Here is a 27,778-nt window from a genome sequence, read left to right on the forward strand (position 1 = left end):
ACATATCCATTCCTTTTGTCAAGGTGGGTAAGGGCAGTGTGCAGTGCAATGGCGATTACGTCATCCTTGGATCTGTCAGGGTGGTGTGCGAATTGGAAAGGTTGAGTGTGTCGGGGAGGGAGTAGGTGATGTGGTCTTTGTTGTTACTTTCCCTTTCTTGGGCATGAGGATGATAGTGGACACATTGAAGCTGGTAGAAAGGGCTGTAATCATTGGTTGACGCGAGAAAGAAAAAAACAATGGCGGCGGCAACACGACCCACCATCGGATTACCAAAAATGTATAGAGTATAGAGGCCTGAGCTCGAGATTGAAAGTTTCAGCACATGGTCTGAGGGTGCAGCTTGAGATGCTGTCTGGGCCGGCAGCAATGCGAGAGTTAACACGTTTTGAAGGATTTCCATACATACTCAGTGGAGACTGTGTATAGCTCATTGTGCTCGACTCTTGAGAAAAGGGGCTTTAGCTCGTCCGGTAGGGTGGCGTTGGTGACCGTGATGTGGCTGGATTTCTTTTTGTAATCCGTGATCGTTAGGAGACCCTTCCACATACGCCTCATGTCCGACCCATTGAATTGCTCCTTCACTTTGTCCCTGTACTTGTTTCGCCATCTTGATCAATCTGTACTGTTAAACCAAACTATTGTTTTTTTAAATCAATCGACGATTGTGCACCCCAATACATAGACATGCTTTTGAGTTATGTACCCAGTAGGTCCCTCACATTCTCTGGCACTGGCCTTTTTAACTATCCCAAATCCTAGGACCAAGACGCAGCTTTTAGTTCTATGCCCCCTGCCCCTGGAATAGCCTGCCAGAGAACCCGAAGGCGGCCAAAATTGTGGACATATTTGAGATCTTAAAACACACCTTTTTAGCTTTGCTTTTCCTTAGGATGCTTTTTAGTCGTTCAGTTTTTGTTGTTCTTTTGTTGTTATCCTCGTGTTTGTTGTGTAATAAATATCAGTTTTCATTTTCAGAGTTTTTGTTTTTTCCTGTGAAGCTCAGTGCATCGCATTCATGTCTGCAATCTGCTATATAAATAAAGCTTGATTTGATTCTAAAAGTCAAAAGTATTCCCACAGAACAATGAGACAGATATTTCACTGGATGTATAAATGTGAAGCATCCACTTGGCGTTTCCGCTCACTACCAAATATGGAAGGAAGCCCAGTGGCCGGCAGTGGGAGAAGATGGATGTTGGCAGACATTCTGCAAAATGTTCTCATCTATGAAACATTTGCTCTCAATACAGTTTTCTGTTCCAAACATAGTGGACTTAAGTATTGTAGTTGTTACCCTTTGCCAAAGTATTAAAAATGGCATTGTTCAGGAGTGCAAGGGCAAATTGAGTTATTGTAGGCATTCCCTAACGGTAATATGCAAATACATGCTGAACACGCCAGCTCGTGCTTGTTCTGCCCATTGGAAATGACAGTCCTGGATTAGTTATAAACATTTTTGGTAATCCGACGGTGGGTAGTGTTGCCGCCGCCATTGTTTTTTTGTGTCAATAAGAGGTGACGAGGGGTTGGGTCTGTTTTCAGTATGCATGTTGAAGGGGGTGTGTCATCTACCATCATTCACTTCCGTAAGTTTACTCAAATGATGAGGGAACCATCCCTTCACCTTGTTTTGGTATAACATCTTTGGTCTGACAGAAGTTTATAATACATTGTATGACGTCAACAAACATGGCTTAGCATTAGCTCATCAGTACAACCTTCAAAGAATTATTATACACCCAATTTATGCAAAAATCGAATGCATGATGTCACCAGTAAATTCATTAATTATTACCACACCATTTTCTGATGATTTATTGATACAAGTGGCACGTGCCAGCAGTCAATTACATAACCTCTGACACTCAATCAGCCATTCTCTTGTTTATGTATGTAGCTAGTGGGCTAAGCTGTAGCATTAGCAATATCTTTCAAAAGGAGACAACTCACAAATGTGGAAATTCTGACAGTGAGTCTGAAAATCAGATTCTGATGGTGAGGATCTTCTTCCCATCCTTGTGGCCATTGATAACCCTAAATCTGAGGACACCTTGCGCACCGACAAAGTCCCATGCCCCTTTGAAGATGCTGGTGGTGATGGAGGCAGACCGATGAAGTACAAGAGGTCTGTGGTAGCTGGAAGGCCGCGAGCCATTTCACCACTCCTGGCACTGCTGTCTGCTTAGATGAGTCCCAGTCTGGAGTGCAAAGCCCCTTGCCATTGAGACGTCCATATCCTCTCCGCTGTCTATACAGCGGCATTGTCGGCCACAGGGAAGGTGGACCACCTGATGGGATCAAACCAGACAACTTGACTAACCTCAATGGGGGCAGTGGATAACACAGACATGATAATCAGCTTTGTGGAATATGCTCGGAAGACTACCAAGTGGTATAAGATCTTTTTCCATCTGATTGACACTGCTGTTCTCAGTGGCCACATAGTTCACCACCAGATAACAGGTGAGATTATTGAATAAGGTTTTTTTGTTGTTGTAGTAATTAGACGGGAATGCAGTTCAAATCACTACATGAATATTGAAATATGGGTTATGTATATTAATAAGTTGTCAGTCTTTTCTTACTGTTTTTTCCCCAAGCAAAACTGTAAAGAAGTGTCTGTTTAAACTATGTTGCTAGCATACAAAAGCTGGCCTCAATCGTCAGCGGCAAATAATGTTTGTGTGTGGCACAGAATAAAGAGGAATTATTACTAAATTACAATACAGCATCAGGATATAGCAATAAAACAATTAAAGTAGTAACATAACCCTCCTATAAAAGTAATAAATTGCATTGACAAAATCACAAATATGAATAACAGTAACTGTTGAGCTCCACAAGGAGGCAGGGCCCAGCAGAGCTAAAATACACAGGACATGAGGCCAGGGCAGCTTCAAAAGATACAACAGAAGCGACTACTTCTCCTTGTGGAGTGCAGCATTGTTTTACAAAGCTAATAGAAGAATGTAGCTAGTAACATAAGCACAATTGAGTAGAACACCATAAAGGTTAAGAAATGAAGTTCCTTACGTGTCCACGGTTATAAAGGAATGCACACAGAATACATTATGCTCCATACATATATATACACGGTGTGCTACAGTAGAAACGAAAAACACGATACACAAACTATAATGTAATAAGTCACTTACTTTGATAGAAACGGACACATGTCCAAAGTTATTATTTGTAAGGAAAACAACAATGAAGGTAATTCAGGCGTCAGGAGGAAAAAGTTAGCATTTCTTTTCTGACCGGAGATGCTCAAATGTCTGCATACGTGACCGGGGGAAACACTGGGAAAGTGCTTGGGCTCTCATCAAAGAGAGAAATTTGTCCGGTTCATCGTAGTGCCTCAAACGTAAATTCTCCAACACAGTGAAATGGGATACTTTATGTGAATTAATAAGGATTTGGAACACACATCAATTCAAACTGTTTGAAAATCATTTGAAATTGACCAGTTGAAACAAAGCCTATAGATAATTAGCAGGCAGCGTGGGTTAACTGTCCTGTTGCATAACAATCACATTTCGGAACACCAATTACGTTTCCATCCAAAAATGTGTCATTTTTTTGTATAAAGAACAATCACGACAGCTGTGATGGAAACACGGAAGTTTCAGTGTAATATTATTTTTTTAAAGGCAACAGATCATTTGTTCCTTCGACATGGAGGGATCTTTGTGTCGGTAAAATTAATAACACGGGAAATGCCGGTGAAAACGCCTTTATGTGCAAATAATTATATAACAACCAGCATATCTAAGTAAATTTGGAGTCACGCGATGATATGGTGTGTGGTCCTCCCACTATGACTTGAGAAACCATGCAGTTTATTAGGCTTCAGAGGAAATATGTTGTGAAAGTGCATGGTGATGAGCTTGATGCTGCAACATGATGATCGATAATTGACTGCCTTTTGACAAATATATTCGCTGTTATCCATAATAATCTCATGTAGACTAGACAAGCCACAGCCTACCCGTATTGTATCTGCGAGCTGTTGGCTAGAGCGCAGGTGCCAAGACCAGATTAGACACATTTGCTGTTAATGACAAAACTATCAGTAGAGTTGAAAATACGATGGAAACACATTGAACTTATATTTCGTACATGAAATCTTGAATTGAAAAAGTACATTTTGGGTGCACTACGTCATCACGCACTGATTTGATGGAAACATTTCTGGTGGGAAAATGTGCACATTGTTTTTATGCAGATTTGAGAATATTCGCATGAAAATCTGTTGCCAATTGGGATGGAAACCTAGCTAGTGAATGCATTCTGATATCACGCGCATAACCAAAAAAACTCACGCTGGGGGGGTTAATGCAGCATTTGATGTAAATGTCAGAAGCTATCAAGTGAAATTATTTTCTATTTTACAGAGTGGAATGGTTTTTCTGCTGGTGTATCCTAAGGTAGCTCCTCTCTGAGAACCTCTTCCCGCAATGCCTACAGGCGAATGGCCTCTCTCCCGTGTGGACCTTCAGGTGCATCTTCAGGTTGCCAGCCAGGGCGAAGCGCATGTGACACTGGGTACAACTGTAGGGCTTCTCCCCTGTGTGGACCCTCTGGTGCCTCTTCAGGTCACCAGCCTGGGAGAACCTCTTCTCACACTGGGGGCAGCTGAAGGGTTTCTCCCCTGTGTGGACCCTCTGGTGCCTCTTCAGGTCACCAGCCTGGGCGAAGCTCATGTGACACTGGGTACAGCTGAAGGGTTTCACACCTGTGTGGACTCTCTGGTGGATCTCCACTTTCTGGGGGCAGCTGAAGCCTTTGTTACAGAACATGCAGAGGAACCGTTTCTCTTTACTATTGCCTGATGTTGCTCCCCCTCCCCGAGCCTTGGCCCTTTGGTCATTTGAGTTCAATACCTGATCGAAAAGAACGCAGCCTTGTGAATCAGAAGGTGTCATCGACGTGGACACTGGGTCGCAATCCCTGAATGTGTGTAAAGGGGAGTGGGTGGCACCATTTCGATTTGTCTCTAAGCTTCCCCTGTAATCTAAGAAAACTCTGCCCTGTGAGTGTCCATCTCCCAGGAGACTATCTGCACTCCATGTGGGAGGAGCGTCGCCCTCCACTTTCACCTCATCTACCACTATAGCCTCCCCTTTCTGATCTTGGCTCCCTTCAGAGTATACACTACTACTGTACCGGTTCCATTCCGCTCTAGACAGATCAGTCTGTGTCTCTAATCCCAAGGGCATGTTGCCAGGGCCCAACTCTGTATTGTAAGAACAAGACGGATCATTGACAGTCTCTGACGCATCACGCAAGTCCAGATGGGAATGAACCGTCCTCGGGCTTGGGTTACCGTAAAGTAAATACTCTGAGCCAGGAGCAGGACAGCATAGTGGCCCCTGCCCCAGTCTCTCTGGGTCTGACCTGTGGTCAGATCCTGTGTGTAAGATCCTTTGTGTTACAGTTAAAGTCTCGTTGTCTGTCTCTGACTTGAGGACGGCGTTCGGCATTCCACTGACCTCCGTGATTCTGCGTTGGGTCGCGGCAGCAGTCGCAAGGTCCTCTGTGGCTACAGGTGGCGCCACTCCAGCCGCTGCTCCAGTCTGAATGTCTCTGCTGTGCCGTCGGTCCTCCTCTCCTTCAGTCCTCTCCTGCTTGACCAGAGACAATCCTTCAGGACCTGCGGCCTCTGCATCTGCATCCTGACACAAGAAGAGAGGAGGTTATTACCGGTACACGAGTAGAATTGGATAACAATGTCGTAGGGAAGTCTCACAAGCTCCCCTATGGCAGATAAATGAGGATGTACATGTAAGCAAGTGAATAGCTGATGGGAGCCTTTCTGAAATAAACGGGCCACATTTGATGTACTGTGATGTTTTATGTCACACTATGACAATAACATGCTGGGTTGAGGTTCCACTCGCCTCAATTGCTATGTTTTGGTCATCTCTCCACACGTTATGTCCCGCTGGCTTCACAAAGCTCCTGTCGCCTCCAGTGAGATGTCCTTCACCTGAGACTGATTGGGGGAAAAGGGGTGTTTAGGTAATGCTCACGCTATATTGTACACTATTGACAGACACTGTGTCCGAATACCCATACTTGCGTCCTAAATAGTAGGCCGTAATGTGAAAATAAAACGTTTTATAGTATGTGAAATTTCTAAAATAGAGTATGCTTTAAATGCCAGGATGTTATACTCATTTTGGCTCATCTTGTAGAATTCGCTGCACACTTCAGGAATTTTACAGCCACAGTGCATTGGAAGAGGGGGAATAGTGAAGCTTCTGCGGTAGTGTTCAAATCTAAGTAGTTTTTGTTTTCCTTGAAATGATTACGAATGTATCATCGTGATGTTACATCTTTGAAAACAGATCTGCTGTCTGCCGTGCCTTTCAATAGCGTGTGACTGCGGTCCGCAATTCGAGGGCGTTCCTGCATGTGGGCATTGCAGGAACCCCCTCCTCCCATTGGACCCTGCATGAATGCCCCCCCCATCGAGGATCCCATTGATATTCTGGATTTCCCCTGATTGTTTATGTAATTACAATGTCGGTCAAAGGGGAAATAAATGTAGGCTAATTGACATCATTCGAATCAATTGGAGGTGTACCTGTGGATGTATTTCAAGGTCTACCTTCAAACTCAGTGCCTCTTTGCTTGACATCATGGGAGAATCAAAAGAAAATAACCAAAAAACAACATTTTAGACCTCCACAAGTCTAGTTCATCCTTGGGAGAAATTTCCAAACGCCTGAAGGTACCACGTTCATCTGTACAAACAATAGTATGCAAGTATAAACACCATGGGACCATGCAACCATCATACCGCTCTGGAAGGAGACTCGTTCTGTCTTCTAGAGACGAACGTACTTTAGTGCGAAAAGTGCGAATCAATCCCAGAACAGCAAAGGACCTTGAAGATGCTTGAGGAAGTATCTATATCTACAGTATCTATATCCACAGTCAAATTAGTCCTATATCGGCATAACCTGAAAGGTCGCTCAGCAAGGAAGAAGCCACTGCTCTAAAACCGCCATAAAAAAGCCAGACTACGGTTTGCAACTGCACATGGGGACAAAGATCATACTTTTTGGAGAAATGTCCTCTGGTCTGATGAAACATAAATAGAACTGTTTGGTCATAATGACCATCGTTATATTTGGAGTTAAAAGGGGGACACCATCCCAATCGTGAAGCACAGGGGTGGCAGCATCATGTTGTGGGGGTGCTTTGCTGCAGGAGGGACTGGTGCACTTCACAAAATAGATGGCATCATGAGGTAGGAAAATTATATGGATATATTAAAGCAACATCTAAAGACATCATTCAGAAAGTTAAAGCTTGGTCACAAATGGGTCTTCCAAATGGACAATGACCCCAAGCTGTGGCAAAATGGCTTAAGTCAATGTATTGGAGTGGCCATCACAAAGCCCTGAGCTAAATCCTATAGAACATCTGTGGGCAGAACTGAAAAAGCATGTGCGAGCAAGGAGGCCTACAAACCTGACTAAGTTACACCAGCTTTGTCAGGAGGAATGGGCCAAAATTCACCCAACTTATTGTGGAAGGCTACCTGAAATGTTTGATCCAAGATAAACAATTTAAAGGCAATAATACCAAATACTAATTGAGTGTATGTAAACTTCTGACCCACTGGGAATGTGATGAAAGCAATAGCTGATAAAGCAATAGCTGATATAAATAATTCTCTCTACTATTATTCTGACATGTCACACTCTTAAAATAAAAGTGGTGGTCCTAACTGACCTAAGACAGGGAATTTTTTACTGGGATTAAATGTCTTTTCCATCTATTTCCTATGCTTCCTATGAACACCTACTCATTCAATGTTTTTTCTTAATTTTTAAAAACTATTTTCTACATTGTAGAATAATTGTGAAGACATCAAAACTATGACAAAATATATATTTTGATTTGTTTACATTTGAAATTCTTCAAAATAGCCACACCTTTGCCTTGACAGCTTTGCACACTCTTGGCATTCTCTCAACCAGCTTCATGGGGTAGTCCTGGAATGCATTTCAATTAACAGGAGTGCCTTCTTAAAAGTTAATTTGTGGAATTTCTTTACTTCTGACGCGTATGAGCCAATCAGTTGTGTTGTGACAAGGTAGGGGTGAAATACAGAAGATAGCCCTATTTGGTAGAAGACCAAGTCCATATTATGGCAAGAACAGTTCAAATAAGCAAAGAGAAATGACAGTCCATTACTTTAAGGTCAGTCAATACGGAACATTTCAATAACTTTGAAAGTTTCTTCAAGCGCAGTCGTAAATACCATCAAGCACCATGATGAAACTGGCTCTCATGAGGACCGCCACAGGAATGGAAGACCCAGAGTTACCTCTGCTGCAGAGGACAAGTTCATTAGAGTTACCAGCCTCAGAAATTGCAGCCCAAATAAATGCTTCAGAGTTCAAGTAACAGACACATCTCATCATTAACTGTCCAGAGGAGAGTGTGTGAATCAGGCCTTCATGGTCAAATTGCTGCAAATAAACCACTGCTAAAGGACACCAATAAGAAGAAGAGACTTGCTTGGGCCAAGAAACACGAGCAATGGACATTAAACCGGTGTAAATGCGTCCTTTGGTCTGGAGTCCAAATGTGCGATTTTTGGTTCCAACTGTCATGTCTTTGTGTTACGCGGTGTGGGTGAACGGTTGATCTCTGCATGTGTATTACCCACCGTAAAGCATGGAGGAGGAGGTGTTATGGTGTGGGGGGCTTTGCTGGTGACACTGTCAGATCATTTTGAATTCAAGGCACACTTAACCAGCATGGCTACCACAGCATTCTGCAGCGATGCATCATCCCATCTGGTTTGGGCTTAGTGGGACTATCATTTGTTTTACACCTCCAGGCTGTGTAAGGGCTATTTGACCAAGAAGGAAAGTGATGGAGTGCTGCATCAGATGACCTGGCCCCCACAATCCCCCGACCTCAACCAAATTGAGTTTGTTTGGGATGAGTCGGACCGCAGAGTGAATGAAAAGCAGCCAACAAGTGCTCAGCATGTGGGAACTCCAAGAGTGTTGGAAAATCATTCCAAGGGAAAGCTGGATGAGAGAATGCCAAGAGTGTGCAAAGCTGTCAAAGGCAAAGGGTAGCTAGAATTAAAATATATTTTGATTTGTTTAACACTTTTTTGGTTACTACATGATTCCATATGTGTTATTTCATAGGTTGTCTTTACTACTATTCTACAATGTAGAACATAGTAAAAAGAAAAACCCTTGAATGAGTAAGTGTTCTAAAACTTTTTACCGATAGTGTGAATGTGAAGACATATGTTAGAAAGGGGCAAGTATTCCAGAGAAATGTATCGCAATTAGCATAATCATTTACAGGGCTTTATATGTAGTATATTTGATGCTGAAAGCCTTCCTTTTCCATATTTTTCCAGGAATATGGAATCCGTGCTGACTCGGGAGGACACAGCCGCATCCTGGAAGTTGTATTCGGTGATGGATTTGGCGCTAGATGCATCCAGATGTGGATGCTGGAGAAGGTATGGCCATTTTAGAGGTCATTAATAAGATGTAGTTTTAGGTATTTTGTATCCATTTTATTTCATAGCTAGTATTTATTAATTTTATACTGTTTTTGGTGAAATCTTTTTTTAAACCCAAAGTGGATCTCTGTTCTCATTGAAGTGTTTCTTGTTTGTTAGAAAATATTTGTACATCGACTGTTGGTGTGTTTTACTTTCAACATTTCTATTAATTTTTTTAATGCACTAGCACATCTGAGCCATTTTGTTGCAGGTGCATGGTAAACATTTGATACGTTTAAAGAAAAAAGAAACCCACGCACTCTCGCTAGTATCACTTTTTTTTATTGAAGAGTGTCGGGTTCTTGGCCTTTCACCTTTTTGCTCTACTAAACTAAATAAAATATCTTTGGTAGATTAATAATTTATTTCTATAGCTCTTTCCATTACAATCTCAAAGTAAATCAAAAGCAAACAAAATGAAATAAATAGTCATAAGTATCCTAGCGATAGTGGCCTAGGTCATTCCAATGGAGGCCAAGTCTTTGAGTGCATGCTACTTATCTAGCTAACATTTGCCCAAACCATCAACACGCCGCTATAGTGAAAGGGCTTTTTCTTTTGTGTTTTCACTTTGTGAAACAAAAGGGGAAAGAAAACCACCCTTCTGATTTCCCTACACTCATTAAAACCCACCACCCCATTCCACTACTTTGAGCCTATTGTCTCCTACACCAGGCCAACACCCTGTGACTTTTTTACCAGTCTGAGCTCATTTTGTTTACAATTTCCCAGTTGTCTTGAACGCACCAAAAGTAGTAAGTTTCAGCCATGGCATACTGCACATTTTTTACTAAACAGTGCGTGCTAAATACGATGGAGAGGTTAAGTACATACTATGCAGTTTAAGTATGTAATATTCTAGTATTCGTACATGCCCAGAGTCTACAATTGATAAGGATGTAAGGTAATACTTCTCATAATTTCTTGATATACTATTTATTTCACATAGAAATGTGTTGTAGATCTGTCACTCATTGAAAGCAAGTCTAAGAAAGCGGTGGATCGGTTTTATGTTTCATTTCTATGCTTCCCATTCTTAAGTTGAGTTTTTGCATCTTTTGCTTTAAACAGCTGAAAATACAATAGTTTTGGTTATGGAAAATATATTTAACATCGGTTTAGATGGTACAATGATTCGACACAATGAATGCTTGTTTTGTCACAAACTGAAATTGGGCAAACTATTAGAATTTTAGCAACCAGGAAATGGCGTCGCGATTTCTGCATAGTGCACCTTTAATTATCAGCAGATGTAAAACACATGGGAGTCTTCCTCAAAAGTCTGCGGTGAATTCTACTAGATGAAATGCCGACATGAGTATAACATACTAAAATTTGCTGTCCAGTGTAGCTCAGTTGGTAGAACATGGCACTTATAACGCCAGGGTTGTGGGTTGGATTCCCACGGGCGTCCAGTACAAAAAAAAGTATAAATAATTATGCACTCACTACTGTAAATCGTCAACAAAAATGGTAGGTTTAAATCAAACTCCATTTTTGAAAATGTACATACTAAAAACGTTCCTAAAATGCCTATTCTGACAATCTTTGTGTGAGAGTATTTTGTTCTTAATTGACCTGCCTGGTAAAATAATTGCGATTTTTTTTTTGCACCTATGTGAAATTAGCCACAATAGTGGAATTTGTGGATTGCCTTCATAATAAAAGTCCGCGCTTGAAAGTGAAGGAAACGGATACATATATATAATAATCATGCCGTATTTGGACTACTATTGCTGAACAATATTCGAATGTAATATAAATGAAAAAAAATACAATAATTAATTTGACCCCCCCACCACCCACCACCAATTGTATTGGTGCCTAATTCTATGCACTGTACAGCCTTACCTATGGATTCTGGGTCCATGAAATGGGGTATCAGCCCACTCAGTGATGCCCACAAGACTTTACACACATATTAGTGTCATAGATTTTATTGCGAGATCTCACTGAAATTAGCCACATTGCAATATAAAATGAAATAAATACAATAGGCTTTATAGTGAGGGGATTGTGTTAAAATAACTCATTATTGTATTCAGTTGAATTGATGACATTCTGACATTGTCAGAATGATAAAAAAAAAATGAAAAAACGTTGCATGAGCTATTCCAAATATGTCATGACTCCATTATTTGTATCCATTTGCATCACTTTCAATGGTGGTCTTTTACTTTGAAGGCGAAATGAAAGTTCCACTAGTGTGGCTAATCCTTATTGTGGCTAGCTTAACATAGGTCAGTATTGCGTACTATTCAAAAACTAACCAAGACACAAGTCTGAGTAACACATCTGAACACGTATGCAGAGGAGAACGGTGCAACAGCCCCGCACCCTCCACCTTCTGCAAAATGTACCTCTTGCCATTCCGCTGTATCGGTCGAGGATCTTGACACTACTGGGACGACTGGTGAGGACGCGCTCTCGTATGGTCCTCTCTGCGCGCTCCCGTGCCACCTTCAGTTCAAGTAGCTGTAGTTTCCTCCGCAATCCCCTGTTTTCTTTCTGGCTTTGAGTAACTTCTAAACGAAACACTGCATAGTCGTCGTCTACGAGTTTACAGATCTCTGACACGGCTGCATTCGCTAGCACCTCCATAATGGAGGCTATTTGTGTGTGAAAAACCATACAGTTAGCCATCGTTAGGTTAGCAGCTAGCTAGCGTTACCGAGTCTTTACTTCCAACGCGAAGTAAAGACTACCTGCGGTACATTTATAATGCTCGTATTTTGAGTTCCAATGTGTTAATAAACGTCTAAATAACAACAAAAACGCTAACGTGGAAATTGTAGTTGTTCACTACACTACTTCTGTTTCTTCGGGATCATGGTGTTCGCACGTTGTTTGTGCATGCCGCCACCTACTGTGCGGGAGTTCACGTTAAATTGAGTGATGCAAAAAGGTTTGAGGGAAAGGAAAACCATTGTACCACCAAACTAGCCCTTCACCTATATAACACTAATTCATTCAAATAAACACCACCACCCCAGTCCACTACGTTGACCCTAACTGATCCTACACCAGGCCTACTATTTCATCCTTGTAACTCTCCTGCAGTAAAACCTTGTACACCCAAGTACTTCTTTGCAGCTGCCACCACAACATCTATTTTATGTGATTTAGGTTCCATTTCTGTAGTACAGTTGATAACCATGGCTATGAATACTAAGAAGCCAACCTTACTGAAGCACACATTCGTATCACTGTATTGGCCAAGGCCTACTACTCACCCTTGACCCATCATCCTCTACGCTCTTCACTGCCTCAGCATACGACACCTTCTGTTCTACTCTGACTCTGGCAACCTCAACCAGTCTCTCTCGCACTAAGGCACTTCTGATCCCCAGCAACATGGGAACTCCCACAATTGATACTAACATTCCTTCGGGCCAATGCCCTCCTACACACTGCTGCTGCAACATGACCGTAAGCTTGGCATCTGAAACACTTTAGTGGGTTCGGCTCAAAAGCTCTCACGGGATAACTGACATATTCTAACATGACTGTTAGGTAAAGACGCAAAACTCAAAAAGGACATGCAGTGTCAGCGTAGCACCAAACGGCAGGTGTCACAGACAAAGGTTTCTACTTGCACATCCTCATCTGCACATATCACTCCAGTGTAAATTGCTCAATTGTAATTACTTCGCCACTATTGGCCTATTTATTGCCTTTACCTCCTTACTTCATTTGCAAACACTGTATACAGATTTTTCTATTGTGTTATTGACTGTACGATTGTTTTTGTGTAACTTTGCTGTTTTTTGTCGCACTGCTTTGCTTTATCTTGGCCAGGTCAGTTGTGAATGAGAACTTGTTCTCAACTGGACTACCTGGTTAAATAAAGGTGAAATTAAAAAATGTCAAAATACATGAATAATAATTCAACAGTCCTCACCTTGAATTTCAAATCACAACCTCTTGATTCACGGTACGCCAATCTTCCTGCTACATATCGGTTGATCAGAGTATTCTCATCATTGATTAGATGTATTTATTTCAGCAATATAAGGCCTTTCAGTATAATTGTCTAATGTTGGTGGGGCATGTTAACCCGATTTAATGATACTGCTGAATCACTGAGATCTGTTCATGTTTTCCTTGAGTGTACTTTAACAGAGCTGAGATTTACTTCAAAATGCATTCACCCTATTGCTTACAGCCTTACACCTATTAAGTTGTTTCAGCTCTCCACAAGTGCCTAGAGAGGGTAGGGTTTCTTTGCTGCTTGCATTTGCTGTTTGTTTTGGTTGTGTTTCAGATTATATTGTGCCCAGTACAAATTAATGGTAAATAATGTATTGCGTCATTTTGGAGTCACTTTTATTGTAAATAACAATAGAATGTTTCTAAACGCTTCTACATTTAATGTGGATCCTACCATGATTACAGATAGTCCTGAATTAATTGTGAATAATGATGAGTGGGAAAGTTACAAGTGCACACATATCATAACCCCAAGAAATGCTAACCTCTCACCATTACAATAACAGGGGAGGTGAACATTTTAGGGGGGAGGTTATGATATTTGTGCATCTAACTCTAACTCATCGTTATTCACAATTCATTCAGGATTACTCACAATTCATTCAGGATTATCCGTAAGCATGGTAGCATCCACATGAATATTGAAGTGTTTAGAACATATTCTATTCTGATTTACAATAAAAGGTGACTCCAAAATTACACAATACATTGTTTACCAATCATTTCTATTGGGCAGAAAATTATCTGAAACACAACCCAAACAAACAGCAAATGCATCCAACATGTTTGTAGAGTCACAAGCTTAAAGTAATCATTGCACGCTAGGAATATGGGACCAAATACTACACTTTTGACTACTTTAATACACATACAGTTGAAGTCGGAAGTTTACATACACCTTAGCCAAATGCATAATAATAATATATTCTTGACCAGCACAAAAACATCCTGTGGCGTACAGCATTAGCATCAAATAGCCCCCGCGATATGCAACATTTCAGGGAAGTTAGGAACCAATATACACAGGCAGATAGGAAAGTGAAGGCCAGCTTTTTCAAACAGAAATTTGCATCCTACAGCACAAACTCCAAAAAGTTCTGGGACACTGTAAAGTCCATGGAGAATAAGAGCACCTCCCAGCTTCCCACTGCACTGAGGCTAGGAAACACTGTCACCACCGATAAATCCACTATAATTGAGAATTTCAATAAGCAGTTTTCTACAGCTGGCCATGCTTTCCACCTGGCCACCCCTGCCCTGGTCAACAGCCCTGCACCCCCCACAGCAACTTGCCCAAGCCTCCCCATTTCTCCTTCACCCAAATCCAGATAGCTGATGTTCTGAAAGAGCTGCAAAATCTGGACCTCTACAAATCAGCAGGGCTAGACAATCTGGACCCTATCTTTCTAAAATGATCAGCCGAAATTGTTGCAACCCCTATTACTAGCCTGTTCAACCTCTCTTTCGTATCGTCTGAGATCCCCAAAGACTGGAAAGCTGCCGCGGTCATTCCCCTCTTCAAAGGGTGAGACACTCTAGACCCAAACTGCTACAGACCTATATCTATCCTACCATGCCTTTCTAAGGTATTCGAAAGGCAAGTTAACAAACAGATCACCGACCATTCCGAATCCCACCGTACCTTCTCCGCTATGCAATCTGGTTTCCGAGCTAGTCATGGGTGCATCTCAGTCACACTCAAGGTCCTAAATGATATCATAACCATTATTGATAAGAGATAATACTGTGCAGCTGTATTCATCGACCTGGCCAAGGCTTTCGACTCTGTCAATCACCACATTCTTATCGGCAGACTCAACAGCCTTGGTTTCTCAAATGACTGCCTCGCCTGGTTCACCAACTACTTCTCAGACAGAGTTCAGTGTGTCAAATCGGAGACCCTGTTGTCCAGACCTATGGCAGTCTCTATGGGGATGCCACAGGGTTCAATTCTCGGGCCGACTCTTCTCTGTATACCTCAATGATGTCGCTCTTGCTATTGGTGATTCCCTGATCCACCTCTACGCAGACGACACCATTCTGTATACATCTGTCCCATCTATGGACACTGTGTTAACTAACCTCCAGACAAGCTTCAATGCCATACAACTCTCCTTACGGGGCCTCCAACTGCTCTTAAATGCAAGTAAAACTAAATGGATGCTCTTCAACCGATCGCTGCCCGCACCTGCCCACCCATCCAGCATCACTACTCTGGATGGTTCTGACCTAGAATATGTAGACAGCTACAAATACCTAGGTGTCTGGTTATACTGTAAACTCTCATTCCAGACTCACATTATGCATCTCCAATCCAAAATTAAATTTAGAATCGTCTTCCGATTTCGCAACAAAGCATCGTTCACTCATGCTGCCAAACATGCCCTCGTAAAAGTGACAATCCTGCCGATTCTTGACTTTGGCGATGTCATTTACAAGATAGCCTTACTCAGCAAATTGGATGCAGTCTATCACAGTGCAATCCATTTTGTCACCAGAGCCCCATATACTACCCATCACTGCGACCTGTATGCTCTCGTTGGCTGGCCCTCGCTTCATATTCGTCGCCAAACCCACTGGCTCCAGGTCATCTATAAGTCTTTGCTAGGTAAAGCCCCGCCTTATCTCAGCTCACTGGTCACCATAGCAGCACCCACCCATAGCACACGCTTCAGCAGGTATATTTCGCTGGTCACCCCCAAAGCCAATTCCGACGTTTGGACGTCATTCCTTCCAGTTCTCTGCTGCCAATGACTGGAACGAATTGCAAATTTCACTGAAGCTGGAGATCCATATCTCCCTCACTAACTTTAAGCACCAGCTCACAGATCACTGCACCTGTACATATCCTATCTGTAAATAGTTCATCCAACTACCTCATCCCCATACTGTTATTTATTTATTTTTTGCTACTTTATACCCCAGTATCTCTACTTGCACATTCATATTTTGCACATCTATCACTCCAGTGTTTAATTGATAAATTGTAATTATTTCACCACTATGGCCAATTTATTCCCTTATTTTACCTCATTTGCACACTGTATATATAATTTTTTCTCTATTGTGACTGTGTTTGTTAATTCCATGTGCAGCTCTGTAGTTTGTGTCGCACTGCTTTTCTTTATCTTGGCCAGGTGGCAGTTGTAAATGAGAACCTGTTCTCAACTAGCAGACCTGGTTAAATAAAGGTGAAATAAAAAATAAAAACGTTTTTTCCATAATTCCTGACATTTAATCCCAGTAAATATTCCCTGTGTTAGGTCCGTTAGGATCACCACTTTATTTTTTAGAATGTAAAATGTCAGAATAATAGTGAAGAGAATATTTTATTTATTTCCCAGTGGGTCAGAAGTTTACATACACTCAATTAGTATTTGGTAGCATTGCCTTTAAATTGTTTAACTTGGGTCAAACGTTTCGGGTAGCCTTCCACAATAATTTGGATGAATTTTGGCACATTCCTCCTGACAGAGCCGAGTCAGGTTTGTAGGCCTCCTTGCTCAAAACACGCTTTTTCAGTTCTGCCCACAACTTTGGAAGTATGCTTGCGGTCATTGTCCATTTGGAAGACCCATTTGCGACCAAGCTTTAACTTCCTGACTGATGTCTTGAGATGTTGCTTCAATATATCCACAATTTTCCATTCTCATGATGCCATCTATTTTGTGAAGTGCACCAGTCCCTCCTGCAGCAAAGCACCCCCACAACATGATTCAACCTTCCCAAGTTCTCTCACGTCACCCCGCTCCTCCGCTCTCTCCACTGGCTTCCAGTTGAAGCTCGCATCCGCTACAAGACCATGGTGCTTGCCTACGGAGCTGTGAGGGGAACGGCACCTCAGTACCTCCAGGCTCTGATCAGGCCCTACACCCAAATAAGGGCACTGCGTTCATCCACCTCTGGCCTGCTCGCCTCCCTACCATTGAGGAAGTACAGTTCCCGCTCAGCCCAGTCAAAACTGTTCGCTGCTCTGGCTCCCCAATGGTGGAACAAACTCCCTCACGACGCCAGGACAGCGGAGTCAATCACCACCTTCCGGAGACACCTGAAACCCCACCTCTTTAAGGAATACTTAGGATAGGATAAAGTAATCCTTCTCACCCCCCTTAAAATATTTAGATGCACTATTGTAAAGTGGCTGTTCCACTGGATGTCATAAGGTGAATGCACCAATTTGTAAGTCGCTCTGGATAAGAGCGTCTGCTAAATGCCTTAAATGTAAATGATGCTGCCACCCCCGTGCTTCACGGTTGGGATGGTATTCTTTGGCTTGCAAGCCTCCTCCTTTTTCCTCCAAACATACCAATGGTCATTATGGCCAAACAGTTCTATTTTTGTTTCATCAGACCAGAGGACATTTCTCCAAAAAATATGATCTTTGTCCCCATGTGCAGTTGCAAACCGTAGTCTGGCTTTTTTTATTGCGGTTTTGGACTAGTGGCTTCTTCCTTGCTGAGCGGCCTTTCAGGTTATGTCGACATAGGAATCGTTTTACTGTGGATATAGATACTTTTGTACCTGTTTCTCCAGCATCTTCACAAGGTCCTTTGCTGTTGTTCTGGGATTGATTTGCACTTTTCAGACACCAAAGTACGTTCATCTCTAGGAGACAGATGAACGTGGTACCTTCAGGCATTTGGAAATTGCTCCCATGGATGAACCAGACTTGTGGAGGTCTACAATTTTGGCTGATTTCTTTTGATTTTCCCATGATGTCAAGCAATGAGGCACTGAGTTTGAAGGTACATCCACAGATACACCTCCAATTAACGGCAATTAGCCTATCAGAAGCTTCTAAAGCCATGACATCATTTTTTGGATTTTTCCAAGCTGCTAAAAGGCACAGTCAACTTAGTGTATGTAAACTTCTGACCCACTGGAATTGTGTACAGTGCATTTTAAGTGAAATAATCTGTCTGTAAACAATTGTTTGTAGTGTCATGCAAAGTAGATGTCCTAACCAACTTGCCAAAACTATAGTTTGTTGAAAAAATTGTTTTAATGACTCCAACCTAAGTGTATGTAAACTTCCAACTTCAACTGTAAGTGAATTTGTCCCAATACGTTGGTCCCCTAAAATGGGAGGACTATGTACAAAAAGTACTGTAATTTCTAAACGTTTCCCTCAATATGGATGAAAATACCCTCAAATTAAAGGTGACAGTCTGCACTTAAACCTCAGACATTGTATCGTTTCAAATCCTAAATGCTGGATTACAGAGCCAGAACAACACAAAATGTGCCAGTCCCAATACTTTGAGCTCACTGTATACTATGTAGAACAAACATGTCATTGACAAACTAATTTAAATTTAATCAGATACGTCTGATGTAACTGTTGCCAAATAATGACATTAACATACACTGAGTGTCCAAAACATTAGGAACACCTTCCAAATATTGAGTTGCACCCCCTTTTGGACTCTCCATTCCACAGGGATGCTTGGCCTATGTTGACTTCAATGCTTCCCACAGTTGTGTCAAGTTGACTAGATGTTCTTTGGGTGGTGGATAATTCTTGAAGTAAACTGTTGAGTGTGAAAAACCCAGCAGCGTTGCAGTTCTTGACACAAACCAGTGCGTTTGGCACCTACTATCATAACCCGTTCAAAGGCACTTAAATATTTTGTCTTGCCCATTCAGCCTCTGAATGGCAGTGGCACACCATCCATGTCTCAAGGCTTGAAAATCATTAATTAACCTGTCTCCTCCCCTTCATCTACTCTGATTGAAGTGGATCTAGCAAGTGACATCAATAAGGGATCATAGTATTCACCTGGTCACTCTGTCATGGAAAGAGCAGGTGTTCCTAATGTTTTGTACACTGTGTATATACACTGCTCAAAAAAATAAAGGGAACACTTCAACAACACAATGTAACTCCAAGTCGATCACACTTCTGTGAAATCAAACTGTCCACTTAGGAAGCAACACTGATTGACAATAAATGTCACATGCTGTTGTGCAAATGGAATAGACAACAGGTGGAAATTATAGGCATTTAGCAAGACACCCCCAATAAAGGAGTGGTTCTGCAGGTGGTGACCACAGACCACTTCTCAGTTCCTATGCTTCCTGGCTGATGTTTTGGTCACTTTTGAATGCTGGCGGTGCTGTCACTCTAGTGGTAGCATGAAACGGAGTCTACAACCCACACAAGTGGCTCAGGTAGTGCAGCTCATCTAGGATGGCACATCAATGCGAGATGTGGCAAGAAGGTTTGCTGTGTCTGTCAGCGTAGTGTCCAGAGCATGGAGGCGCTACCAGGAGACAGGCCAGTACATCAGGAGATGGCAACAACCCAGCAGCAGGACCGCTACCTCCGCCTTTGTACAAGGAGGAGAAGGAGGAGCACTGCAAGAGTCCTGCAAAATGACCTCCAGCAGGCCACAAATGTGCATGTGTCTGCTCAAACGGTCAGAAACAGACTCCATGAGGGTGGTATGAGGGCCCGACGTCCACAGGTGGGGGTTGTGCTTACAGCCCAACACCGTGCAGGACGTTTGGCATTTGCCAGAGAACACCAAGATTGGCAAATTCGTGGCATTTCTTTGGGGGACAGCACAGCCCTCCATGTGCTCGCCAGAGGTAGCCTGACTGCCATTAGGTACCGAGATCCTCAGACCCCTTGTGAGACCATATGCTGGTGTGGTTGGCCCTGGGTTCCTCCTAATGCAAGACAATGCTAGACCTCATGTGGCTGGAGTGTGTCAGCAGTTCCTGCAAGAGGAAGGCGTTGATGCTATGGACTGGCCCGCCCGTTCCCCAGACCTGAATCCAATTGAGCATATCTGGGACATCATGTCTCACTCCATTGCACCACAGACTGTCCAGGAGTTGGCTGATGCTTTAGTCCAGGTCTGTGAGGAGATCCCTCAGGAGACCATCCGCTACCTCATCAGGAGCATGCCCAGGCGTTGTAGGGAGATCATACAGGCACGTGGAGGCCACACACACTACTGAGCCTCATTTTGACTTGTTTTAAGGACATTACATCAAAGTTGGATCAGCCTGTAGTGTGGTTTTCCACTTTACTTTTGAGTGGGACTCCAAATCCAGACCTCCATGGGTTGATAAACTTGATTTCCAGAGATCATTTGTGTGATTTTGTTGTCAGCACATTCAACTATGTAAAGAAAAAAGTATTTAATAAGAATATTTAATTCATTCAGATCAAGGATGTGTTATTTTAGTGTTCCCTTTATTTTTTTCAGCAGTGTGTATATATATATATATATGCTGTATCTATCACACAATGTCTGTATGCAATATTCTACCCTGGAATATTCAACACTGAAATCTGTTACTCGCATTATTCCAAATGCATCTGTGGATCTTTCTGCTGACAACAATGAAAATGCATCTTTTTCTTTAATGCAGGGTTTGAGCTAAATGTCAGAAGCTATCGAGTGGAATGGTTACTTTCTCTGTTATAGATTGGAATGGTTTTTCTCCTGGTGTATCCTGAGGTAGCTCCTCTCTGAGAACCTTTTCCCGCAGTGCGTACAGGCGAACGGCCTCTCTCCCGTGTGGACCTTCAGGTGCATCTTCAGGTGGTCCTGGCGGGAGAACCTCTTCTCACACTGGGGGCAGTTGTAGGGTTTCTCCCCTGTGTGGATCCTCTGGTGCCTCTTCAGGTCACCAGCCTGGGCAAAGTGCATGTGACACTGGGTACAACTGAAGGGTTTCTCCCCTGTGTGGAACCTCTGGTGGATCTCTACCTTCTGGGGGCAGCTGAAGCCTTTGTTACAGAACATGCAGAGGAACCGTTTTCCCTTACTACTGCCTGACGTTTCTCCCCCTCCCTGAGCCTGGGCTCTAGCCCTGTCGAAAAGGAAACGGCCTTGTGAATCGGAAGGCCCCATCGACATGGACACTGGGGCGCGATCCCTGAACGTGTGTAAAGGAGAGTGGGTAGAGCCATTTGGATTTGTCTCTAACCTTTCCCTGTAATTTAAGAAATCTCTGCCCTGTAAGTGTCCATCTCCGAGGTGATGATTATCTGCATTCCATGTGGGAGGAACGTCACCCTCCACTTTCATAGTCACTTCATCTATGACCAGACCCTCCCCTTTCTCATCTAGGCGCCCTTCAGAGTATACACTACTACTGTACTGGTTCCAGTCCCGTCTAGAAAGATCAGTCTGTGTCTCTAAACCCAAGGGCATGTTTCCAGGGTCCATCTCTGTAGTGTAAAAACAAGACAGATCATCACTGCCAGTGGCTAACGCATCACCATCTCCATGGGAATTAACAGTCCCCTGGCTATGTTGAAATACCGGTAAATACTCTGAGCCAGGAGCAGGAGGACAGCCCGGTCTCCCCGGCCCCAGTCTCTCTGGGTCTGATCTGTGGTCAGATCCTGTGTGTAACAGCCTTTGTGTTACAGTTAAAGTCTTGATGTCTTTCTCTGACTTGAGGACTGCATTCGGCGTTCCACTGACCTCCGTGATTCTGCTTCGGGTCCAGAGATGCGCTGGGGTGATGGTATGGTCTACCGTGGCTACAGGGGGCGCTCCAGCTGCTGCTTCAGTCTGGATGTGACTGCTGTGGCGTATGTCCTCCTCTCCTTCAGACCTCTCCTGCTTGACCAGAGACAATCCTTCAGGACCTGCAGCATCTGTATCTGCAGACTGACACAAGAAGAGAGGAGGATATTACCGGTACATGAGCTGTGTTGGATAACAATGTCTTGAAGTCTCATAAGCTCCCCTATGGCAGAAAAATTAGGATGTAAGCAAGTGAATAGCTGAGGGGAGATTTCCTGAAATATCCCCCGAGATCCAGCAATACATTTTTGTCCTTTCTAATGAGTATTTGTTTTTTTAAATTTAAGGCCATACATGCCGCGTGTTAGTTCCTGTTGTAAACTTTAAGAGGACATTCTGGGCTTTTCAATGATATCACGTATGGGTGTGCCACCATTATTTTTTCTTTATGGTTCTTCAAAATGGCTACCATTGGCTACCACAATTACAATTAACACATTTTATGGTAAGTGTGTGTAATTTTTGTGAGTTTAATATTCAAATTGTTTCTAGTAGGTAAATATCTAAGAAATAGTTTGAGTTTATGGCAGTTTAATAATTTTTACATATTTAAATAAGATCTAAATAGTTCATATTTACTACCATTTACTAATGGCCACTACAGTGCACATACTCTTCAATGAAATCTATAGACATTTTTTTTTCACCCTAAACTCTTTTGTGATGCAAAAATATGAATAATTCCCTAAACTTTTTGTGCTGGGTTTCATGTAAGCAAGTGAATAGCTGAGGAGAGCCTTTCTGAAAATAAACTGGCCACATTTGATTTACAAACACATTTTTTATGCAACACTATTACACTAACCTCTATCATGATAACGTGCTGGGTTGAGGTTCCACTCCCCTCATCAACAGCTATAGGTTGGTCATCTCTCCACGCGTTGTGTCCCGCTGGCTTCACAAAGCTCTTGTGGCCTCTAGTGAGATGTCCTTCACCTGAGAGAGTGATTGGGGGAAACGAGGTGGTAAGGTGAGCTACTGTCAATGCTCAACAGTATATTCATTGACACTGTCTAGAATTGGCTATTAGGATATAAGGTAACACTTGTCATAACTTCTTGATGTACTATTTATAAATGTATGTATTATGTTCCATGTATCACATTGTTTTCATTCAGTAAATAATAGGAAATGCAGTAAATAAAGAATCTGGTTAGAATATAGTTGTGTCTGCGTGCAAGATAGCTAAGTAATGCGGGGACAGGGTTGGGGAGTAACAGATTACATGTAACTGATAAAGAAAACTCTTTAACAGCTAAAATATTATCAGATTACAGTTACCTTTGAAAAACTAGATTACTTCTAGGATTCCTTTTAAATTCAGAAAGGATGTTTACGAAATACTGAGCGAGTCTGACCACAAGTCAGAGACCACTATGATGGCACACCAAATCCGTTTGAAGGATTGCAGGAATACGTTTGTAGGCTATAGTGCAAGCTACTGTATGTCTTCCAATGGTGCAACTTCTATCGGCATCAAAGATTATACAAACAACTTGGATAAATCCTTGGAGGTAAGGACGACAAGGGAAATGCCACCGCAATGAATAGTACTGCAATGGAGCGCTGCCGTTTTCTCCTGACCAATTCAGCTATTTTTGCGTGGTTTTGGCGCTGATCTTAAAGCTGCAATATGTAACATTTTGGACGGCTCAACCAAATACAGGACATACTGCTAACCCCGGAACAGGCCCTAATCCCCAAGACTTGGAAAAGACTTCTTAAGAGAAATAATCCGCCACTACTTTCCGTTCTATTGGCGAACGTATAATCACTGGAGAACAAACTGGATGAGCTCCGTTCGAGACTATCCTATCAACGGGACCTGAAGAACTGAAATATCCTATGTTTCTAGGATTTGTGGCTGAACAAGGATGGTTTTTCTATGCATCGTCAAGACCGTACGGCAGCATCGGATAAGGTTAGGGGGGAGGGGTGTGTTAAAATCTGGTGTGCAATCTCTAATAATAAGGAAGTCTCAAGTTTCTGCTCGCTCAAGATAGAATACCTTATGATAAACTGTAGACCATACTATTCACCAAGTGAGTTTATATTTCCGTAGCTGTTTATTTACCACCACAAGCCAAAGCTGGTACTAAGAGAAGCTGTATAGGGCCATAAGCAAACAAGAAAATGCTCATCCAGAGGCGACACTTCTAGTGGCTAGTGATTTTAATGTAGGGAAAGTGAAATCCATTTCTACCAGCAAGTCACCTGAGCAACTAAAGGAGAAAACTCTAGATCACCTTTACTCCACAACAAAGAAATGCCTACAAATCTCTCCCTCGCCCTTCATTTGGAAAATCTGACCATAACTCTATCCTCCGCATTCCTGCTTACAAGAAAAACTCAAACAGGGAGTACAAGTGACGCGCTCAATAAGGAAGTGGTCCGATGAAGCGCATGCTAAGCTACAGGACTGTTTTGCTAGCACAGACTGGAATATGTTTTGGGATTCATCAAGTGGCATTGATGAGTTTACCACAGTCACCGGCTTCATTAAGAAGTCTGGGATGATGTGAGCCCTGTTCATGACTGTGTTGGTGTGTGGACCATAATAGATCCTTTGTGATGTGGACACTGAGGAATGAAGCGCTCGACCTGCTCCACTACAGCCCTGTCGATGTGAATGGGGGCGTGCTCGGCCCTCCATTTCCTGTAGTCCACAATCAGCTCCTTTGTCCCTATAGGCTGTTTCATCGTTGTCTGTGATCAGGCCTACCAACATTGTGCTGTCAGCAAACTTGATGATAGTGTTGAAGTCGTGCGTGGCCAATAACATCTATGTGAGAATGCTGTTCATTGACTAAAGCTCAGCGTTCAACACCATAGTGCCCTCCAAGCTCATCACTAAGCTAAGGACCCTGGGACTGAACACCTCCCTCTGCAACTGGATCCTAGAATTCCTGACGGGCCACCCTCAGGTGGTGAGGGCAGGCCACAACACATCTGCCACACTGACCCTCAACACGGGGGCCCCTCAGGGACTCCAACACTATCATCTGGTTTGCTGACAGCACAATGTTGGTAGGCCTGATCACCGACAACGATGAAACAGCCTATAGGGAGGTCAGAGACCTGGCAGTGTAGTACCATGACAACAACCTCTCCCTGAACATCAGCAAGACAAAGGAGCTGATTGTGGGCTAAAGGAAATGGGGGGGTAGAGCACACCCACATTCACATGGACGGGTCTGTAGTGGAGCAGGTCGAGAGCTTCATTCCTCAGTGTCCACATCACTAAGGATCTATCATGGTCCACACACACCAACACAGCCGTGAAGAGGGCACGTCAACGCCTGTTCCCCCTAAGGAGGCTGAAAAGATTCTACAGCTGCACAATTGACAGCATCTTGACTGGCTGCATCACCGCTTCGTATGGCTACAGCTTGGTATCCAACTGCAAGGCACTACAGAGGGTAGTGCGTACGGCCAAATACATCACTCGGGCCAAGCTCCTTGCCATCCAGGAACTCTATACCAGGCAGGAAGGCCCTAGAAATGGTCAAAGACTCCAGCCACCCAAGTCAACGACTGTTCTCTTGGCTACTGCACAGCAAGCAGTAACGATGCACCTAGTCTGGGACCAACAGGACCCTGGACAGCTTCTACCCCCAAGCCATAAGACTGCTAAATAGTTCATCCGGGTGGCTATTTGGTTAAGCATCTGCATTGACCCTTTTTGCACTAACTTTTTGGACTCCTCATATACCCTGCTGCTCTTTATTATCCATCCTGTTGCCTAGTCACGTTATTCCTAGTTATATGTACATATCTGCACATCGGCTTGGGACCGGTACCCATTGTATATCGAGAAGTTAGTTACTCATTGTGTATTTTATTAGGACTTTGCTATTATTTCTCTCTACATTGTTGGGAAGGGCCTGTGAGAAAGCATTTCACTGTTAGTCTACACCTGTTGTTTACGAAACGTGACAAATAAAATTGGATTTGATTTGACAGCAGTGGTGTAGCCTACGGGCGGGGCGATACGGATAACACTTAGGCTTAATATTGATGTCTACATAGCAATGTGATTCACACCTCTGCTGTGGTAGTTGTGGATGACTGTTCACAAATGTATAGGTGTATTTTACCCCAATGATGGTTGAATTGAAGAAGTGTAGGCTAAGCTGCCTATCAATCATTGTTTATGCGACCCGTGGACAGCCAGTGAAAATGCGCTCTTTGCAACAGCTGCATAATGCCGATCCCAGCCTATGGAATAAAACTTCCTCCCTTGTAAACTCCTCTGTGGTATTGTGATCCACTAATACTGGAAAAAAAACTAGTTTAATTTAAGAAGACCACGAGTAGGTATTCTATTGCTCCGTCTAATTCAGGTTAAAAGTTCTAAAGGACACACGCTTAAAATCTGCAAATGATCGAGATAGTGTCACCCATATAGAGATCCTATTAAAAAGTATTATAATTCCTAATTCTATGGTGTCAACAACAAAAACATTAGGCCTATAACAAATGTAGCATACATTTTTCATGTCATGCCAATAGTACTTTCTGGTACAGCTCAAAGTATGACATTCAATAAGCAGCACTTTTTTTTTTTTACATTGTTTTGAAACAACGAGACCTCGATGACAAAAACAGAATAGGCTCGTGAGTCCTTCATTTTTGGGTAAAACCATTAGACTTTGGCTTTTAATATAAATATACACTGAGTGTACAAAACATTAAGAACACCTGCTCTGTCTATGACAGACTGACCAGGTGAAAGCTATGATCCCTTACTGATGTCACTTGTTAAATCCACTTCAATCAGTGTAGGTGAAGAATGATTTTTAAGCGTTGTGACATGGATTGTGTGTGTGCCATTCAGAGGTTGAATGGGCAAGACGAAATATTTCAAGTGCATTTGAACAGGGTATGGTAGTAGGTGCCAGGCGCACCGGTTTGCGTCAAGACCTGCGACACGTTTGGGCAGCATTGGAGTCAACATGGGCCAGCATCCCTGCGGAACCATTTCGACACCTTGTAAAGTCCATGCACCAACGAATTGAAGCTTTTCTGATGAGGGTCGTTCGTGTTTTGTACACTCACTGTATACGAAAGCCACGCATCCTCGGCCTTTTGCAAAATGTACCTCTTTCTATTCCTCTGTATCGGTCGACGATCTTGACACTTCTGGGACGACTGGCGAAGACGCGCTCCCGTGCCACCTTCCCTTCCAGTAGCTGTAGTTTCCTGCGCAATGCCATGTTCTCTTTCTGGCTTTGAGTTATTTCCAAACGAAACACTGCATAGTCGTCATCTACGAGTTTACATACCTCTGCCACGGCTGCATTCGCTAGTACCTCCATGATGGAGGCTATTTGAGTGTGAAACCCCATACAGTTAGCCATTGTTAGCAGCTAGCTAGCCTTACCTGGAACACCTATCATGTCCTGTCTCTAAAGCGAATTAAACACAAAATGTGGTAAGTATATGATGCTGCGCAGTTAAATGAGTCACGTTGAGTACCAGTGTTTAAGGAACTTATAAATAACAAAAACGCTAACGTAGAACTTGTTCACTGTTTACTTCCGTTTACAGAGCAAGGATCTTATTGGCTGATGTCATAGCTCAAAGGGTGTGGTTAAATTTAAACGGGAACTGCTTATTACAATCTCCTATTCATGATCACCATCTTTCAAGCTGAGAGTACTTGTTTAGAAAGGAC

At 42.8% G+C, this 27,778-nt stretch overlaps 4 protein-coding genes across 5 annotated transcripts in view; all 4 read right to left on the bottom strand.

Moving 5' to 3' along the window:
* The window catches only part of LOC124012438 (zinc finger protein 606-like), a 1,040,669-nt gene that overhangs the window by 741,598 nt on the left and 271,293 nt on the right, over positions 1 to 27,778 (bottom strand). The window lies entirely within an intron of this gene.
* LOC124012437 overlaps positions 1 to 27,778 on the bottom strand; it is a 971,157-nt gene that overhangs the window by 705,422 nt on the left and 237,957 nt on the right. The gene's annotated exons all lie outside the window — the stretch shown is intronic.
* LOC124012456 (zinc finger protein 184-like) lies at positions 2,542 to 22,044 on the bottom strand. Of its 2 annotated transcripts, none has more exons than XM_046326092.1 (3): positions 21,997 to 22,044; positions 5,904 to 5,998; positions 2,542 to 5,678 (listed from the first exon to the last, which is right to left on the bottom strand). In XM_046326092.1, the coding sequence occupies exon 3, from the start codon at positions 5,484 to 5,486 to the stop codon at positions 4,392 to 4,394; it is 1,095 nt and encodes a 364-aa protein (XP_046182048.1). In that variant the 5' UTR covers positions 5,487 to 5,678; positions 5,904 to 5,998; positions 21,997 to 22,044; the 3' UTR covers positions 2,542 to 4,391. The 2 variants fall into 2 exon arrangements, with proteins under 2 accessions (XP_046182048.1, XP_046182047.1); XM_046326091.1 differs by lacking the exon at positions 21,997 to 22,044 and adding an exon at positions 11,920 to 14,348.
* Positions 20,682 to 27,659, bottom strand: LOC124012470 (zinc finger and SCAN domain-containing protein 12-like). The gene is made up of 3 exons (XM_046326112.1): positions 27,203 to 27,659; positions 22,907 to 23,037; positions 20,682 to 22,185 (listed from the first exon to the last, which is right to left on the bottom strand). Exons 1-3 carry the CDS (start codon positions 27,459 to 27,461, stop codon positions 20,983 to 20,985), a joined length of 1,593 nt encoding a protein of 530 aa, XP_046182068.1. The 5' UTR covers positions 27,462 to 27,659; the 3' UTR covers positions 20,682 to 20,982.

The sequence above is a fragment of the Oncorhynchus gorbuscha genome, linkage group LG24, assembly GCF_021184085.1.
Source record: "Oncorhynchus gorbuscha isolate QuinsamMale2020 ecotype Even-year linkage group LG24, OgorEven_v1.0, whole genome shotgun sequence".
Lineage (NCBI taxonomy): Eukaryota > Metazoa > Chordata > Actinopteri > Salmoniformes > Salmonidae > Oncorhynchus > Oncorhynchus gorbuscha.